General features: G+C 41.0%; 2 protein-coding genes and 1 pseudogene across 2 annotated transcripts in view; 1 reads left to right on the top strand and 2 right to left on the bottom strand.

Moving 5' to 3' along the window:
* The window catches only part of CRYBG3 (crystallin beta-gamma domain containing 3), a 77833-nt gene extending 73779 nt beyond the window's left edge, over positions 1-4054 (top strand). Inside the window, exon 22 of the mRNA XM_054973711.1 lies at positions 954-4054. Coding sequence (XP_054829686.1) covers positions 954-1042 — 89 coding nt within the window. The 3' untranslated portion in view covers positions 1043-4054. The remainder of the gene's footprint in view (positions 1-953) is intronic.
* A 1161-nt stretch (positions 4055-5215) lies between these two features.
* The window catches only part of RIOX2 (ribosomal oxygenase 2), an 18763-nt gene continuing 4705 nt past the window's right edge, over positions 5216-19273 (bottom strand). Inside the window, exons 3-10 of the mRNA XM_054973713.1 lie at positions 17749-17868; positions 17336-17464; positions 16258-16361; positions 12076-12178; positions 7296-7461; positions 6292-6380; positions 5810-5914; positions 5216-5717 (exon numbers count right to left, since the gene is read on the bottom strand). Of these exons, the coding sequence (XP_054829688.1) occupies positions 5559-5717; positions 5810-5914; positions 6292-6380; positions 7296-7461; positions 12076-12178; positions 16258-16361; positions 17336-17464; positions 17749-17868 (975 nt within the window). The 3' untranslated portion in view covers positions 5216-5558. The remainder of the gene's footprint in view (positions 5718-5809; positions 5915-6291; positions 6381-7295; positions 7462-12075; positions 12179-16257; positions 16362-17335; positions 17465-17748; positions 17869-19273) is intronic.
* Positions 5295-5514, bottom strand: LOC129326807 (U2 spliceosomal RNA; annotated as a pseudogene).

Genomic DNA, 19273 nt, shown 5'->3' with positions numbered 1-19273 from the left:
ATCCCACTGTCCCCCAGTAGCAGAACTGCCCACTTTGGGAACCACTGGTATAGATAGTAAAGGTCATTACATATATTCTTACTTTACTTGCAATAACAGCTTCAGGTTCCCCATGCAGTGTTTTGATTCAGGCGTAATGCTCCTGCATTCCCTCGCCCCCTCCCCTTTTGCACTGTGACTGCTTCCATCCCTGTTCCTCAGTGAACAATAGGTTGCCTGAAAGTCAAAATTGTAAACCAGAATCAAGCTGAAGCTTGTTGACGTAGAATTGACCTGTGAGTTGGTGTTGTGTGTGAACCAGTCCATTATGAAAATTAATGTAAGTTTCCTATGTACATATCTGTAACTGCTATCTAATAATCCCTTTCTGCAACCTTTCCTTTTGGAAAAGTGCCATTTTCAAATCTGATATGGAAAAGCAGCTCTAATATTCTGAGAATTCATTTTGCCACAGTGATCATAACATGTTTAGCTCTTGGGAAAGTTCCAGGGATGCTGCTGTCAAAGAAACACCGTGGCCCTACCTGCATCAGGGAATGGCATCCATCAGTCTTGCCGTTCCAAAGAATGTTGTGTTAAGAGGTGCAATTGTAGCCCTGAGATACTCAGTTGTACCTGGAGCTGCCCAGCAGCTACCCCGTTCATGAGTACTATCCATAAAGGAAGTCATTGTAAATTATCCATTTGTATTCTGAGCATCTCCCACTACATTCTACAGTGGGACTGTGAGATTTCTTTCCTATTCCTGATATGTATTGTGAGAGACTGGTTACCTATTTCTTTTCAGAGTAGCTGAAAACAATGGTCAAACATGCCCAGTTATGAAAAAGTGACATTCAGCTGCGCATTTCAAAAATACAAAGCATCTACTACGTGAAACAAAAAACTCTGCTTCCAAATAGTTAATTAAATAGTCTGTACTAAACACCAGTGTTATACTTTTCATATTTTAGGAGGATATTACTACGACAGGAACCACATTGTTGTAAATCAGCTCAGTATCAGTGAATGCACACAGAGATGGGACTTTGAAATCTTATGAGTTGCCCTTGCAACTATAAAGACATTAAAAACATGGACCAATGTGGCCTTCAACGTATTCTTGAAAAACTACTGAAGTCACACATCACTGGACCACAGAGAATCTGCCTGACTTCACCATCATATTTGGCATAGAGTCCAGTTTAAAGAAACAACTAGACTAAGTTTATCCTGGATAAGCAGCCTTCCCAGATGGGACCAGTAGCAGATTTAGCACAGGGTCCTATTAAGCAGTGACCAGTAGCAGATGTTGCCATGGTGACTCTGCAGTCTCTTGCTGCTTATTTTGTGTTCTTGTAACTTTTTGTGGGTCTGGGTAAGGAAAGCTCTGTAAAACTTTTAGCTGAGAAGCTTTTCTTCTCCAGTTTTTAAAACTGCTCATGGAAGCTTATTGATTATTGCACTTTTTTCTTGTATAAATATCTTGTATTGGAAGATCACAAGTGATTAGCCTCAGGGTAAACTTCATCATTATACTTTACATACACTATACTACTTGGCCTATATCCAAAGAATCTCAAAATGGTAATAAAACCAATGTTATGAGATGAGAATTGTATGTGAAAAGGCAGTTTATTTCTTGCTATTGGTTCTCTGTTCTCAGGAGTATATTATTATCCATAAAACAGTTTACAGTATTTAGATAAAAATTCTGTGACAACACTGAAAATACAAGCTGATGGAGACTATACTTCCACACAAATCTGACATATCTGCAGTTGAATTTCATTCTTTGTACGAAAGCTGTCTAAGAATTAGTTTTGACTGTATGACATTAGATCATTCTACCAGCCCAGCCCATATTTGCTTAAAAGCAAGAATTTATGGGCTGGGTAAATGACATTCATTGCTCAGTGGCTATTGCTTTAAAGCTCTAAAATACTGTGCAGGAGATGCGACTAAATCTCATGGCATCTGTTTCCATAGATGTAGGAGATGCTGAATTAGATCAGAGCTCCAGTGCTTTTTTCTCCTGAATTGTTTTCCCAGTCTAAAGCTTCCACAGTTTCCATTTGCACACTTGGAAAAACATTTTTATGGGCATCAGTGGCCAGAGAGGTTTATATTGGACAAAATGGGCATGGATAGATGGTATGTTTCTGCCTCTAGTGCTCTGTTCTGATTAGCTGATTCAGCTCACTTTCAAGCGAAAACGAGTCTACCTTGCAATCCACTCACACATACTGTCCAATACTGTAGTCTTGTGATAACTGCAACTGTCACTGGATTTCTTGATCATCTCAAATTGCTTTCTCTAACTAATTTCATGGATCAGTGTATTAAAAAAGGGGGCAAAGGGTCTACTTGCTCTGGGCAAAACTTCTAGTTCAACTTGAGAAGGGAGATGTTGCATACTAGACAAACCATTTTCTAAAAAGCTGTATCAGCACTCAAGTGTTTTGAAAACCGAATGAGCCTGCTATTTTAAAAAAGTGTGCAAAAGGAGCTGTTCATACCTTGAACTCCAGCATAAATGAAGTTCAGACTTGGGTCTCTTCTACCCAAGAAACTTTTCCCATCTTTAGTCATTTGATCCATGTCAAGTATTGTGTCACTTGAATGTAAGTTTTGGTTTAAAATGCCAGTTCATAGGGTGATGCTGTCACCGTAATAGAGAAAGGTGTGTTCTTGCAGCTGTTCTCTTCACTCCACAGCAGCATACATGAAATTATTTTTAAAAGATTCTTGCTAGTTTGGCAAGAAAAAGGAGCAATGGCACTTTTTAAAAAGAGGGAGCTTCATGTGTCCATCCTCAGCTTTGGATTGCAAAGGAGAGCATATTCAGCTGGCGATTACATGCTTAAGGATACTGGATCTGGTTATTGCCCGAGCTGCAGCAGTTTTTTCTAGTACTGGTTTCAGTATGACTTAAATGTAACCTTGTAAGTAAATAAAATCAGTATCAGTAAGCTACAACCAAAAAAAGAGACTTTTTTCTTTTTACTTCTGAATTAGACTACAGTAGATAAGAAATCTAAAGCTGCAAGGTTTACCACCAGCAAAAATGTGGATAAACTATTTTTATATGAAGAGATAGTAAGAAAATCTACCTAAGGGCTGGTCCTAACCCTCAGCTGTAGCCCCAGCCAAGCAAATCATAGACACATGGAAGCACAACTTCCCAGGCCATGTGTCATCTCCTACTGCAGTTTGCAGTACAACAACTCCCAAGTAGGGCAGGACACCTTAGGGAACTACATTAATTGCCACCTGTAACAGCAGCATTCACTGTTACATGTTACCTAGGGACAGAGTGATTTACTAGAGCTATGTGAAAGTGCATTGTTGTATAAGTGGAATAATGCCCTAATTGCACTTTAGATTAAAAATGCAAAAAAGTTTTTTGGTTTTTTTTTTACAAATATCTAAGTCTTTAAATATATTTTCATCTAAGGCACTTAGTAATAAACACAAGAAACTGTCTGTTAAATATCAAACACGATAGAAAAACTTCCAAAATTTTGTGCTTTGAAGACTATGCAATAATTATCTAGTGAACCTCAATTCATCTCCGCTGGCCTATCAGTGTTATGTCGTGGAAGTCTGATCCAGTCCCATGTCCACTGCTCCTGCATGCAGACAGGGGTTGCCCAGAGCTGTTCTGTGGAACCCCATCTAGACACCACCCCTTCACTCAGTACAAGTTACTTCTGACCTATAGCACCAGTAATTTACACTGAGAATAGAGGGAGGATTGGTTGGGGAAACAGAATTGAGCCTTTGAGAATTATCCATATAGAAGTGCTGCAACCACAGTGCAGGAGCTGGATCATGCGCTAAGCAGTTTAATTTAAATTTGTAAATGTATATTATATTGTATAAAATGTTGCAGGGAAGAGGGGAAGATCATCTACCTTGTTCCTTTTGTACTGTCTCAAAAGGCAATAATTTTTAGCAACTACTAACTGATGTTCCAATCTTTTGCATTTTGTTTAAAAAGTGACCTTATGTGACTGTAGTGTATATAAATGGCATGATTCTGTGTCATTGGATTAAAACACTTTAAAATACATTGTCATTTGTGGTCTTTCTTTTGTATAAAGATACCCCCCTGAACACGCCATGCAGCTGTCTTCAATGGTTACAGTGAATATAAAAATTGCTCAGATCCTTCACTCAATTATACAGTGCTACAAATGAGATCTATTTATTTAGAAAAAGAACATGGTATAGTCCACCTGCATTCATGGTGGACTATTCAAAGGGTTTAAACTAGTCTTCCCCAAGATACACGAGTTTTTAAAGGGGTTTTGTTCTCGAGGGAATGCTCAAAAATGCAATTTGCCCTCCTGAAGTGATGATAAAGAGGCTTTGTCACAATATTCCTGAACCTGTAGAGTAGCTCTAGGCCATGGGTGGGCAGAAGGTCATTCAGGAATGATCAGTCACTCCCCAAGTAGCCCAAGATGGCAGATACTGCCTGAGAAGGCTACAGGAAGTGTAGTTATTTACATAGCTTTTTCTATCACAACAGAGGTATTGTGGCTGAAAGGAAAGGGCAACAATATAGTATAAAAGACCCCCACAGTGGTTTCATATTCTCAGCAACCTACTGGTGTTGAAGCCTTTTTAGGCAGCAGAACTATTTCTACACTGTTGCTAGTACCTATGAAGGGCATAGAGTTTACACTAAAAGAGCCCAACATTTGCTTTATACAAGGAGGGTTCTTTCTACCATGCTGTGAAAGCCCTCTGATGACCTATTTTAAACCCAGAAGATAAACCTCCATCTAATGTAGCATAGCATAATCATATCGTAAGTCATGCCCCCAAATTAACATTCACTAAAGAAATGTTTTCTAGAATAAATGCAGCTTATCATCTTCTAACCTCTAAATTTTGCTAGAAGTACCAATTGGAGAATATACCACTCATTGGGAAAATATAAGTGGAGAGAATTAATAACAAAATATGCTCAGTTGGCTATTTCTCTAACATGAGGTGGCCTTAAATACACTTACAATTCTGGAAATACTTCACTTTGTAGCCTACATTACTAAGTGCTATTCAGTAGGTCGCTTTAGGAAATAAATGTCTAAACCTTCTAGTACAGTAGCAACAAGCTACCTGTTCAACCAGGAAGGCTAGGCAACTCCCATCCCCCCGGGCTTGATCGGTTTACATCCTCCTTGGTGTTCTCATTCTACATTTCAAGAAATCAAATAGAAATTGCTTTACTTTTTTAAGCCCACACACTCATGGGTTATTTTACTTGGTGTTTTGGAATACATAATCAAATATGTTTATGTTACAAGGGGAAAAAAAACATCTACAAAATTGAGAGGCAACATTTTGCTCTTCCACACAAGCAGAGTTGGGCATTTTTAACTTTGGCTAGATCATGCCTTAAGTTCCTTTAAATTTCCCAGTGAAATCCAGACCTGCCCACCAGTCAATGCGGAATGTGCTGCCCTATTGAGCTGATAAGAACAGATACTGCACTTGATCTGAGCCAAAAGGCTGAGAAGTCATGTCCACAATAGCTAGAACTGCTCGACTTTGGCTGGCTTATACCTTCAGATTACTTCAATGAGCCGCTCACTCCACAATGATAATACCAAGTTTTCTTTCTCTGCATCCGAAGCAAGATTCAGTTGCTTCACACAGATGGTATCAGTGCTCCAGATTTGCTTCAGCGCATCCATATGGGAGAGTGGAAACCGTAATCCCTGAGTCTTTAAAATAAAAAAGTATTTGTTACAGATATTTGACTGAACAAAGCAATCAACACTTTTGCCACAGGCCCTTACAAACAGAATGGACAAACCTGTGGTATTCCTTCCTCGTTCATATTTTCATCCCCCATCATATGGCCTTGTCTCTTGTTCTTTAAGGAGTGATAGATATAAATCATCTCTTTGTGCGCATCATCCTGAGAATCAAGACAGATTATCAATCAAGCAACAGTGAATGTAAATTGGAATCAGATACCCACAGAAGATAGATGCAGAAGCCTCACCATCTCTTGTGTGGGTAGCAACAATCAGTACAGTTCTTATAAAATTAGTGAATTCCTCACCTAATGCCAAACCTGATTATATTTTTTTTAAAGTTGGAAGTCTAGGGTTTTTTTTTTTCATTTCACCTTCACTTTTCAGAACACAGCAACAGTGTCACTACAGTGTCATAAAAACTGACAAGGTGCTGTGGGATGCAACTAAGTAGTCTAAAAATAACACAAAGCCACTGTAACAAAGCAGAAAGCTTTACTGAAAATCTCTTCTCCACAGGCATTCGCAGCATACCCACCAAAGGATCTTGATCTGGCTCCACTGTAATTACAGTATAGTCTTTAAACTGCAATCTGATTGTGCTGTCAACTTTGGGTAGCTTTCCTCCTAAAAAGAAAAATATAACCACATTACTTCAAAGAGGTAGGAACCGCTCGTCTCTCTCAATTAAGAATAAGTCACTGCCGTGTACCCTGAAAATATTTATTTAAAACTTTTGTACGGCACCTTTCTGCTGAAATTAGGGCCCTCAAGGCAATGAACAATTAAAAGAGAATAGAAATCACCTTTTAGAAACAGTACATATAAATTCAACAATTTAAAACGAGGGTGAGTAAGGGTATGCCAGATGAAACAGAAAAAAAATCTTCACAGGCTGGTGGAATACAGTGATCAAGGAGTATAGATTAATTGCCCCTGGAGAAAGAATTCCATAGTTATGGTGCAATGGTGGAAAAGACCTTTTCTCAGGTTGCTATCAAACTCGTATCACATGGTGGGGGCACCCAACGCAGGCTCTATGAAGTTGGTCTTAATGATTGGAGAGGTTTATATGGGACTAGATGGTCCCAGGCAGTATAGGACTTTAAAGGTAACTACCAGCACATTGAATTGAACACAGAAGGAAATTAGAAACCAACACAGACTGAAAAAGGCTGAAATAATATCCTTCACAAAAAGTCAAATTCCATTATCACGGTAACATCTAAAGTGTTAGCCTCCCATGGAAGACTGCAGGGATTATTTCTTCTATTAGAAAAAACAGACTTAATTTTTCTCTTAATAGAAATAGTACCTGCAATCTTCTATAGGTACCTCCTGATAATCATTTTTTGAAGATCCTCAGTTTGGTTTTGTAGTATTTGGAAGAGGCCTTGGAACAAATTCACAAATTATTTCATCTGAGGCAAACTGTTCCCCTCTGAGTGATGAATAAATAAAGAGTTGTACTATTGTGTTATGAACTTGTTCCTCACTCTTCATGGAAAAACACCAACAGTAAGTTTATTGCTTTTAAGGCACCTGGAGCCAAAGAGTCAAAGCTAATCGCCAAGAAGGGAGGTAATCTGTTCATAATGAAATCTTTTTTCATGTCAGATGACTTCAGTTCTCTGCCATTTTCCAGTTTGTCTGCAAGATGTCGCAGGAAATCACTTAATTTCTTGGCTGATTCAGACAAATCCACTTTCTAAAAAAAGATAAAAGGAAGAATTTATGCTAGTACTTAAAACAAGATCCCAAATTACTAGAGAAGAACTCTCCAGGACTCTCAAGTTACTGTGAAATCTGATGTGTAAAGAAAAGAGTTATCATGAGTTGTTTCTGGAACTGGCAAAACTTTCTTTGAATTTTTCTTCCTAGGCCCAATTACCACACTGGAAATACTCTACGAAAGAGTGCTGTAGATGTTTCTCTCATATATATAACACAGCTTGCTTATCATCTGGAATATGGCTACTGTTAAGCTACAGATCCAGAGGAGTTAGCCGTGTTAGTCTGTAGTAGCAAAATCAAAAAGAGTCCAGTAGCACCTTTAAGACTAACCAATTTTATTTTATTGTAGCATAAGCTTTCGAGAATCAAGTTCTCTTCATCAGATGCCTGATCTGAACTGGTCAAATACAGAAGAGGAGGGGAGGGGAAAGAACAGGACATATATCACAAGAAGACAGAATGCAATTAGTGTGAAGGCAATCAAAACATTCCTTTGCTTGTAAATGTAAACATCTCCTTTTGGTGTGGAGTCAGTTTGCCGCAGTGAAGGTATACAATTCCTATGTAGTATAAGCCCTCGATAACCACAGCTCTCCCTGCCAGCTGCATCTGACAAAGAGAACTGTGGTCCCCGAAAGCCCACAGGCACTCAGGCTGAGATAATTGACAAACAAAGCCCACACCAGGCGTCTCTGGGCTCCCCCAGACCACGCCTCTGTAAAGGAAATCTGTTACCTGTGATAATGTGATAACCATTCATAGTCTCTATTCAGTCCCAGCTTGACAGAGTCAAATTTGCATATGAATTCCAATTCAGCAGCCTCCCATTGGATTTTGTTTTTGAAGGGTTTCTGTTGAACCACAGCGACTTTTAAGTCTTTGGTGGAATGTCCTGGTAGATTGAAGTGTTCTCCCACTGGTTTTTGGACGTTTCCATTTCTAATGTCAGATTTGTGTCCATTTATTCTTTTGCGTAGAGGTTGGCTGGTTTGTCCAATGTACAGAGCAGAAGGACATTGTTGGCACATGAGGGCATATATCAGATTGGAGGATGAGCAGCTGTAAGAGCCAGAGACAGTGTAGTTGATGCCATTGGGTCCTGTAATTGTATTCCCTGGGTAGATATAGGGGCAGAGCTGGCATCTGGGTCTGTTGCAGGGCCTGGTACCTGTGCTGGTGGCCCTGCTGGCCGATTCATGATTGTAAGTGAGAAGTCGTTTAAGATTGGGGGGCTGTCTGTAGGCAAGGAAAGGTCTTCCACCCAGGACTTCTGAGAGAGAGGTATCATTTTCCAGGATGGGTTGTAGCTCCCTGATGATACGTTGGATGGGTTTGAGCTGGGAGCTATAGGTGACAACCAGTGGTGTTCTGTTGTTAGTTCCTTTAGGTATGTCCTGGAGCAGACTGTTTCTGGGTACTAGTCTGGCCCTGTTGATTTGTTTCTTCACTTCATTTGGTGGGTACTGTAGTCTCAAAAATGCTTGTTGTAAATCTCTTAAGTGTGAGTCTCGGTCGAGAGCATCGGAGCAGATACGGTTGTAACGTAAGGCTTGGCTGTAGACAATAGACCGAGTGGTATGTTTAGGGTGGAAGCTGGAGGCATGTAGATATGAGTATCGGTCTGTTGGTTTCCGGTATAAGGTGGTATTTATTCGTCCATTATGTAGTTGTACAGTGGTGTCCAGGAAGTGTACCTGTTGTGTAGAGTGGTCCAGGCTTAGGTTGATAGTAGGGTGAAAGTTATTGAAGTCCTGATGAAATCTCTCAAGGGCTTCCTTCCCATGGGTCCAAATGATGAAGATGTCATCCAGGAATCTTAAGTATAGTAGTGGTTCCAGTGGATGGGAGCTGAGGAAGCGTTGCTCCAAGTCCGCCATGAATATGTTAGCATATTGTGGTGCCATGCGTGTGCCCATGGCTGTGCCATTCACCTGTAGATATAAGTTGTCACCAAATTCGAAGTAATTGTGAGTGAGTACGAAGTGACAAAGTTCAGTGGCGAGGTGTGCTGTGGTTTTGTCCGTGATAATATTCCGTATGGCTTGCATGCAGCTGGCAGGGAGAGCTGTGGTTATCGAGGGCTTATACTACATAGGAATTGTATACCTTCACTGCGGCAAACTGACTCCACACCAAAAGGAGATGTTTACATTTACAAGCAAAGGAATGTTTTGATTGCCTTCACACTAATTGCATCCTGTCCTCTTGTGATATATGTCCCGTTCTTTCCCCTCCCCTCCTCTTCTGTATTTGACCAGTTCGGATCAGGCATCTGATGAAGAGAACTTGATTCTCGAAAGCTTATGCTACAATAAAATAAAATTGGTTAGTCTTAAAGGTGCTACTGGACTCTTTTTGTTAAGCTACAGTCAGACATACTGCATATATTCTGGAATGGTTCAACTTAAATTTCAAAATCCTAGGTTCAAGTCATCTGTATTATTTTTAAAGTGATGAGAGGACCTGTAAGATCTTGAAAACAATGTATGCTTAGGTCCCTTTTTCACACTTACTTATTGCTAAGGCTTTATATTTGTTAGTGTCAAATATAGGGGTGTGCACTTGAAAAAAATTCGGGTTTCTGCTTAAGTTTACCCGAAGCAGGAAAAAAATACGGAGTAACCCTAAACCCAAAGCGGCAAGCAGCTTTGGGTTCAGGTATTTAAGCTGCTTCGGTATGCTCTGTAAATATTCGGAGCACTCTGAAGATGAAAGCAGCACTTCCTGCAGGCTTTCTCATCCGATGGGAGGGGGGAACAGGGAGTTCCCTCTTCCCCCCCACCCATGTGGAGTTTTGAAAGCTCAAAGCAGCGCTGAAAAGAGCAGCTTTGAGCTTTTAAAACTTCCAGGCTGTCTTTTTCATCCAATGGGAGGGAGGAAGAGGGAACGCCCTCTTCCCCCCTCCAATTGGGTGAAAAAGCCTGGTGGAGTTTTGAAAACTCAAAGCAGCCCTGGAAAGAGCTGATTTGAGCTTTTAAAATTTCCAGGCTGTTTTTTTCATCCAATGGGAGGGGAGAAGAGGGAACTCCCTCTTCCCCCCTCCCATCAGGTAAAAAAGAGGTCGGGGAGCTTTGAAAGCTCAAACCAGCACTTTTCTTGCCATTTGCAAACAGCAAGGAAAGTGTTGCTGCTGCTGCTCTACATGAAGCTTTCCAAAGCGTTCCGAAATGCTTTGGAAAGCTTTGCTTCAGGATTCCCTAATCAGCTCAGCAATGCTGGGGCCGATACTGGAACCCCAAATCTATACAAATTGAGCCCAATTCGGGAAAGCCAAAGTGCACACTCCTAGTCAAACATACATCTGCAGCACTGAGGGATAAAACATTCATTTTTTTTAACTAAAAGATCTTTCATAAAGCCACATTTAGAATACGTCAGCTTCTGGCAACATTTTGAAGCAAAATACTTGCTTTCAGCTGACTTTGGCTCCTTTTAAAGAAATCTTTATTGACTCAATTATGTTCCCATAATAAAGAAACCAAGCAAGAAAGAGAAATAAAAGATAACAGGGAGCCACTGTGGTATAGAGGTTACCATGGTGGATTAGGATCTGAAAGTTCCAGATACAAATATCTACCATTATGAAGCCTGTTAGGTGACCTCAAGCCAGTCACATACTCTCTCAGACTAACCTACCTCACAGGGTTGATGTGATGATAAAATGGGAAAAAGAAAACAGCTCTTTGAATGACGTGCAAGATAAAAATAAACTAGATAAAAGAGCACATCAAGGCTTAGCTGTGGCTGTGGCAAATTTGACATGTACTGGTGGTTCGGTGTTCGCGAACTGGAGGACCATGGGACGTGCATTTTCCATGGACCCAATGACTTTTGGGCTGGTCCGTGCCTTCCCCAGGACTTCTCTGCCTGCCAGCTGAAGCACGGCACGGGTTTTAAAGTGCCCATTTTCGTGCCCCTCGCTTGCAAGCAGCACAGAAACGGGCACTGCCCTGCAGGGCTGTCTTCAGCTGATGGCAGGGGAGCTTCCTCCCCAGCCAGCCAGCTAGAGCAAGCCAAGGGGGGTTGCAAAGTGCCCCTTTCCCCGTGGCTTGAAAGCTGAGCATAAAGGAGCACTTTAACTTTTAAACCCCCTCGGCTTGCTTCAGCTGACCAGTGGGGACTTCCTCGCCTGCCAGCTGAAGCAAGGCGTGGGGTTTAAAGCACCCATTTCCATGTCCCTCGCTTGCAAGAGGCATGGAAATGAGTGCTCCCCCATTGGGCTGGCTTCAGCTGACAGGCCCTCAAAAGTGACAGACCATGGACCAACGAACCGGTCCACGAACCGGGGCAGGTCTGTGAGAAGTTCATGTTCTGTGACAGACCACAGCCCAATGGCCTGTGATTTTTCCCCAGTCCATGCCCACCTCTACTTAGCAGTCATGTTCTGGTCTCCCTCACAGTGTTAAAAAAAGAGCCAAATACTATGTAAGGCCTGTTTCTAAGAGGCAAAGCCAGTATCTTTTCCCAAAAAAGTTTTTGAACTCTTAGTAGAGATCTAGGAAATTACTCTATACTTAAAATGGAGCCTATGAACTTTCCCTCTGAGACCAGTGCGCACGCTGTTTCTTCCTTAGCCTTGCATCTTTACCATCAGTAACTGTCTTGGTATACTCTTCCGAAAATCAATGTCTTCTTTTGCTGAATCCAACACAAGTCCGGGAACAACATCCAATAAAAGATCTCTCCAAGAACTGTTGTGCAAAGGCAAATCAAAGAAATTAAAACTGAGACAATGTTTCTGTTCAATGGCCTAACAATAGCTACTTCAAATCACTTAAATATGCATTGCTACTTTATTTGAAAAATCTGTATGCCACTTTTCCAGAAACCTGCCTGAAATGGCTTACAAAATAAATAAAAACAAAATATTAAAAGATAGTCCATAGCATCCAGCATTAGAAAAAACCCACACAGCATAAAAGACAGACCATAAAAACAGACCAGACAGCTTAGAATAACTTCCAAGATTTAAAATAGCGTTAAAAAAACAAACCTCTTAAGAAAAAATGGTAAACAAATGTTATGGCCTAGTGCTTAAATGAAAGCAGCACAGGTGGCAATGAGTGTCACAAGGAAGGGCATTCCACAAGCTAGGTGTCATTACTGAAAAACCCTCTCTCTAGCTGCCACCCACCTCAACTCTGTAGGTAAGGGCACAGGGAGCAAGGCTTGTGAGGCAGATCTTAACTGGCAGGCTGGACAATATGGAAGAAGGTGATACTTCAAGTACCCTGTCACCAAATTACTTAAGACTTTAAACGTAAGAATTTAGTATCTCAAATTGTGCCCAGAAAACAAGCAGGCAGCCAGTGCAGTTCATTCAGCACTGGGGTGACAATCCCTGTATCCTGTCACTCACAATAGCCTAGCTGCTGAATGAGTGGAAGTTTCCAGACCATGTTCAAAGGCAGCCCCAGATAAAGCACATATAGATATCTAACCTGGATGTAATCAGAGTGTGGATTATTGTGGCCAGATCAGGTTTTTCAAGAAACAGCTGCAGCTGGCATATCAGCCAAAGCTAATAAAAGGCAGTAGGTGCCACTGAGGTACTACATGCAAACTGTAGATCACGATCCAGCAGTACGAGCAAGCTAGAAACCTGTTCCTTCAGGAGCAGTGCAACTCCCTTCAGAACAGGTTGAATCTTTAGACTCAAGCAGTTTTGTCATCGACCAGCAGCATCTCCATCTTGCCTGGATTGAACTTCAGTTTATTGACCCTCATCCATCCCATCTCCAGACACGTGTTAGGACTTCAAGAAACCTGGTTTAGCTATTAAGGCAACACAGAGCTGGGTGTCATCTGCATATTGGTGGTGCCTCATGCCAAATTAACATTTCCCAGCAGTTTCATGTAGATGTTAAACAGCATGAGGGACAAGATGGAACCCTGCAGGACTCCACAGCACAAATACTATGGGGCTGAGCAATAGTCCCCAGGACCTGGAATCAGCTGGTCAAGAGCGGAAACACTGAAGCTTATGAACAAGGCACAGACACCAATGCTTAGCGTAATATCTCTAATTTCCATAAAATCTTTCTAGCCGTTTTTGAGCCAGTTATGCTATTTGTCATCACCACATCCTGGCGGTTTTTGTTTCAAGGTTCAGTTATGTCCTATGTTAATAAGGATTTCGTTTTATTTAAGTGTTGGGATAATTTTATTAAATGTTCTCTAGTTTGACCAGGTGTCAAACAAATGTTTACTTACTTCCATACAATATTCATTACAGCTAAGTCAAAATCTGCCTGAATGCTATGCTTCTATCTAGTAATTAATCCCTTCATTATGAGATGTTCCTTGTCAGTTAATCAATACTGCCTAAGAATTTACATTTAGGCTACTGAACCATTTATTTGGTTGTTCTAAAGAACTCATAGAAATGGTAATAGTTAAGAGACTGGAATAGCAATAGTTCTTCTAGAGTGTGTGTGGTACGTCAACTTACAGCGACCCTATGAATTAATGACCTCCAAAACATCCTATCATTGAAAGCCTTCCTCTTTTCCTAGTATTAATAGTCTTTTCCAATGAGTTGTATCTTCTCATGATGTGGCCAAAGTATAATAGCCTCTGTTTAGTCATTTTAATCCCATGAACCAAACAAAAAGACCAAAAACTGAATAAAAGGTTGACTCAAGTTTTGTGGTGAGTCTGATGACTTCTCTTGGATATTTCAGGAAAACATGCAAAATCTCCCACAATATAACAAGAAAATATACAATTCTTCCCTTTACTGGCTGGTGCTTCCTCGTATGGTGTGAATGCGGGGGAACGCTCTGCAGTGATGCAAAGAAAAACTGTAACCATAAATTGGTCACTTGAATACATATGGAGTGAAAATTATTGTGGGATGTATGCGGATTGTGTGATGTGTGCGGTGACCACAGGCGATGGGTTACTTGCAGTTCACTTTTCTTTATAATAAAATTAACTTTCCAATCAGGAAAGGCACATATTTATTTATATTCCACTTATACTATAAATATTTGAAATAGTTTACAACAAAGCAATCAAAACAACAACTAAATAAAACAGCTAATAAAAACTAAAAAATTAAACAAAGCATCTTAAAAGTACAGGTCAGTAAAAGAAATATTTAAAGGGTATCAGAAGCCATGTAAAAACGGTTTTACAACTTTTTGAAGTAAAAGGACACTTCGTCCCAAGAATACTTTGCATGCTGTGGCTGCTCAGGGGCTAACCTAAAACTTTTACAGGCAGTCAAATCAAAAGGCTGCAGAACAATTCTCTACTTTCCAATTTCTAGAAACCTTGCCAGATATCAATGTATATATTGCAATTTGCCAGGGATGCAATAGACTTGGGAGTGGGGGATGGGAGAGTTGATGCAGCACATATTCAATGAAAGTAGCAGGAACTTTCTGGAATCTGGCTGATAAAAAGGGAATATTGCAGGGAAGATGACTCAAAGAATCTGTGTCATTTTGTGGTAGTCCAGAGCACACAGTTAAGATGAAGAGAGGGATTTTGGAATTCGTCTGAGAGAGTTGGACCTCACAAAAGAAAAAGGCCAGTTGTTTGTTAACTTTGTTTATTGAATTTGGAAATTTAAAATAAAATATTTAAAAAAAAAAAAGAAAAAGGAAAAAAGATGGCTTTGAAAGGTAGAGTCCTGAACAGAAAATCTAGATTATTCTGCCTACGTCTTAAATTGCCATCACAGAGACTTCATTTTAGACTTCGAGTAAGAGGATGCATATATTGCCTATTTTATTTTATTTTCCTCTGCTCGGATGTTCATCGTTTGATGCTCAACTGTACGCTTGCTCATGACTATTTACACAACTATTTTCTTTTTCAGAAATCGTGGTTGGTCTAGAGACAGGTCCCTCCAATTGATCTCAAGTCATAGGGAGGCTCATAAGAGAATCTTCTCCCATATGAACCTATCCATGACCCATCCCACCCCTTTAGGATCAGTTAGAAATCTCCTGATCCAAGTTAAGTGAAATAACAACAACATTTCATTTATATACCTCCCTTCAGACAACTTAATGCCCACTCAGAGCAGTTTACAAAGTGTGTTATATTATTATCCTCACAACAATCACCCTGTGAGGTGGGTGGGGCTTAGAGAGCTCTAAGAGAGCTCTCTCAGAAGGTCATCAAACTGGCTTCAGGTGAAGGAGTGGGGAATCAAACCCAGTTCTCCAGATTAGAGTTCTGCCGCTCTTAAACATTACACCAAACTGGCTCTCAGGCCATGAATAGCTTTTTTATGTCAAAGCCAGCATCTTGAATTAGACTGAAGCTGCCAGTGCAGTCAACGAAGTAAAGGCTGAATATGCTCCTGCCTCCTTAATCAGAGACAAGGTGTAGAACTTTACAATAGCTGGATATTCTAGGTACTCCTTAAGGACAGCCTCATTTAAACAACATTATAGTAAAGTTTGGAACTTACAGAAACATGAATCAGTATGATAATATCCCTGTATTTCAAGACAGAACCAGCAAAGCAGAAAAATAAACAAAAAGCTGTTCTAGAGACTATGGCAACCTACCTATCAAATAGCAAGGCAGGGTCCAAGAGAACACCAAGGCTGCAAACTTGTGTCCATGAATCAAAAGCTAGCACAATTGATCATCAATAAAACAACACAAAGGCAATTGCTCTTACTTTATCCAAACAACCATTTAACCGGTCTTCACTTAAAGCATTTCAATCGTTGGTGAGCTGTAGCTTCCACTCTCACAAAGTCACTGATGATAAAATGTTATTAGAAAGGCAAAGCAGCGTGCTTACTTGTTCTGATATGTGCTGATGGTCACATGGGTAGAATGAGACACCCCAGGAGGTGTGTCAGCTTGATGAATGGTTCCTCTTGGAAAATATAACAGATCTCCAGGCTAGAAGGAGATGGGTAGAAGCAGACAGTTAAAATTATTATTTGGACTTTTAAAGGGCCACAGTGCTGTGCTTTTAATTTTTTAAAAAATCTCTCAACACAACCTAAAACAGCTGAATGTACAATTGCAATCTCACAGAATCCTCCCAATTTCATGCACAGCTGTACTCTTGCAGAAGCATTCCATCCCCAAACCCTAATGCTAAACTAGATATATCATTATGATATTATCCTGCAAGTCCTGGAAATGTGTGAATTTACAAGATAGTCACTATTATTTACTGTAGATCGTATCATTCTGATCAGCTAAGCATTATGCATTCTGATGGACACAATCTGCTAACGGAGGAGCAGCAGGGACATACCTTGAACCAAGCAAAGCGCTGTGTATGGAAGGTTGCCAGAATACTCACAATACTGTGTACATTAAATCAGCTATTGCATTACAGCATCCACACACTTAAGCATGCTTCACAAGGAACAGCAGTAATCAGCCTCGGAATCCTTTGCCCTCGCCTCACCTGTGGCTCAGAAACTAACTACTTTCACAACAATCCATGGTTTGTAAGGCCTGAACTAATATGGTGGCGTATTTGTCCAGGGTGGAGGCGGGACGAGTACAAACCATGATTTGTGTTTGAACAGTACAACAAATAATAGTTCACAGTGAAAGAATTTTATTTCCAAGCAAGGCATGAGTGGAAAGAGGGTGCATAAATCCAATGTCATCTCAAGCTCATTCTTATAATGACCATATTTTTGTTGTTATGCATGAACTTTGCCATACACACCTTTCAATTTGTATTAGTGAAGGCAGAAGCAAAGTAAGATAAACTCAGCATGCATGGTGACCAAGAGCTTCCTCTGAGATCTAGAGGATGCAGACAAGCTTCTCTTCACCAGCAGAGAGCTTTTATACAATTTTAAGAGAAACTGTTCTTCCTCTTATGGTCCAGACACCACATGCACCAGTACCTTTAATAAGAAGTCATGTGTTGGAGTTCCAATTCTGTCCTCAGGTTCAACGTTATATTCTTGAGCCAGATGCACAGTAGGTTTGTACAGCCGCCAGTGTTTCTCTCCTTCCAGTTGTAAAATAAACACCTGCACAGACCACAAGTCCATAGTGCATCAAGAAGCCCCCCAGTTTCTCCCACATTCACCTAATTTCACTGAAGAATAAACATCCGTTGACAATTATTTATAAAACGTAACACTTGACAGTAGAAGGGTCTCTCTAAACTATCATGAACCAGAATGTTACTCTCTGAATACACATACCACACGTTATATAAAACACACATAACAGCTTCCAGAAAGTCACTTTATTTCTGCTGTTCAAAACATTTGTGACCAGGATACTTACAGGCAATTATGTGTCCTCTTACCTCAACATCATCATAGTGTGGAGGCAGTCCCTGGGACCCTGGAGGGGTAATGTAAACATTAGATCCAACCAGTGAGCCAAAGAAGCATTCCAAATTTTCCTGGATCCTCCAGAGTTCATCCTTTAAGGAAAGAGAGAGTAAGCAAGGCAAAGACTATGGCGCCTTCTTTTCTCACCTTATCTATGCTATATTCTTCTAAACACATACATCTTTCTAGGCTGACTGGATGAACTGTGAGAGAAAAATCAACAATATAAAAGGTGCTTGCTGCATACAAAAAGACAACCTGTAAACCTATCAGCAGGTACAACGAAATGTGGATATTACATATATAACATTGGCCATTTTCACACGTCCAAATATTCCACCAATTTTCCACCATGATCCAGTTACTGTGATCCCACATTGCCTCGCCTTGTTCCGCCTTGTTGCGCTTCCTTACACTTTCAGAAGTTCACATTCTGCAGAAATTGCGCAATAGTGGGCAATCTATGTGTGCGCGTCACAGTTGACAACAGCACCTTGCCACCCACTTTCACCTTTTTTTTTAAAGGCTCCAAGATTTGTGCACTATCGCAGTAACAGTGAAGCACCTTCCTACCGCGCGCCCACCTCCACCAAACCGCTTCTGATTCCTTAGCAGCCACCTAGGGTTATTTCTGTACAATTAGTGAAAGGCAAGGGGTGGGGGAACAAACACATGTGCATGCCGCTTGCCCAGCCAGTACATGTTGGAACCCGGTACACAAAGGCAAGCGGAGGGCAGCAGCCTGGCACGCCCAGCTCCTTTCGCTTTCAGGAGGGGGGGGACCGACCAAGGCTTTGGGGGCTGGAAAAGGCTTTCCAGGCTTCCTTCTTCATACCCCTCCCGACTCACTTCCCCCTCCCCCCCCAGTCGGAAAGAGGGCTCTGAACTTTGGAGGCGTCTGTCATCTTCACCGTCCTCCCCGCTACCTCCAAGACGGTTGCCTCTCCTCCGCCTCTTCCAGTGGGCTTTCTCCAGAACCTGCAGAGCTTACTGCTAACGTCTTTTGCACAAACAAAAGCAGCCTGATGTGGAAGATTCAGGAAAGACACTAAACGCTGGGCTGCCCCTGCCATCTCTGCAGATTTGCGCTATTGCGCTGTCTCCCAAAGAATTTTTTTTTTAAAAAAAGGAAGTGGTGGCTCTCTTTTGCTTAGTGCATAATTAACAGCAAACAGTAAACGTGCAGAACTTGAATGTAATCAAAAGCAACATTAGAAAAAAGGGGGGGGGTTGACTGTCTCTGGGAGCCCGCAAAGGCTTGCGGGACTCCTGGTCTTGGCCACAAAAATCGCTTCCAACAGTTCAAGAAGAGAAAAAAGGGGATGGGCTAAGTGGGAAGGAAGTGTTTCCAATCATTCCCAATTGTTTCCAGGCATTCCCACCAACGCAACAAAACCGCTAAATAAGCGTCACTAAGCGGAATAAACGATTACAGGATAATACAGGTATTCACGGGGTTAAGCAGAAGAACAGGGATAGGATGCGCTAGTTTTGTGC

Source organism: Eublepharis macularius, chromosome 3 (assembly GCF_028583425.1).
Source record: "Eublepharis macularius isolate TG4126 chromosome 3, MPM_Emac_v1.0, whole genome shotgun sequence".
Taxonomy (NCBI): Eukaryota; Metazoa; Chordata; class Lepidosauria; order Squamata; family Eublepharidae; genus Eublepharis; species Eublepharis macularius.
Note: the sequence above shows the minus strand (reverse complement) of the source record. Positions and strands in the feature narration are given on the sequence as shown.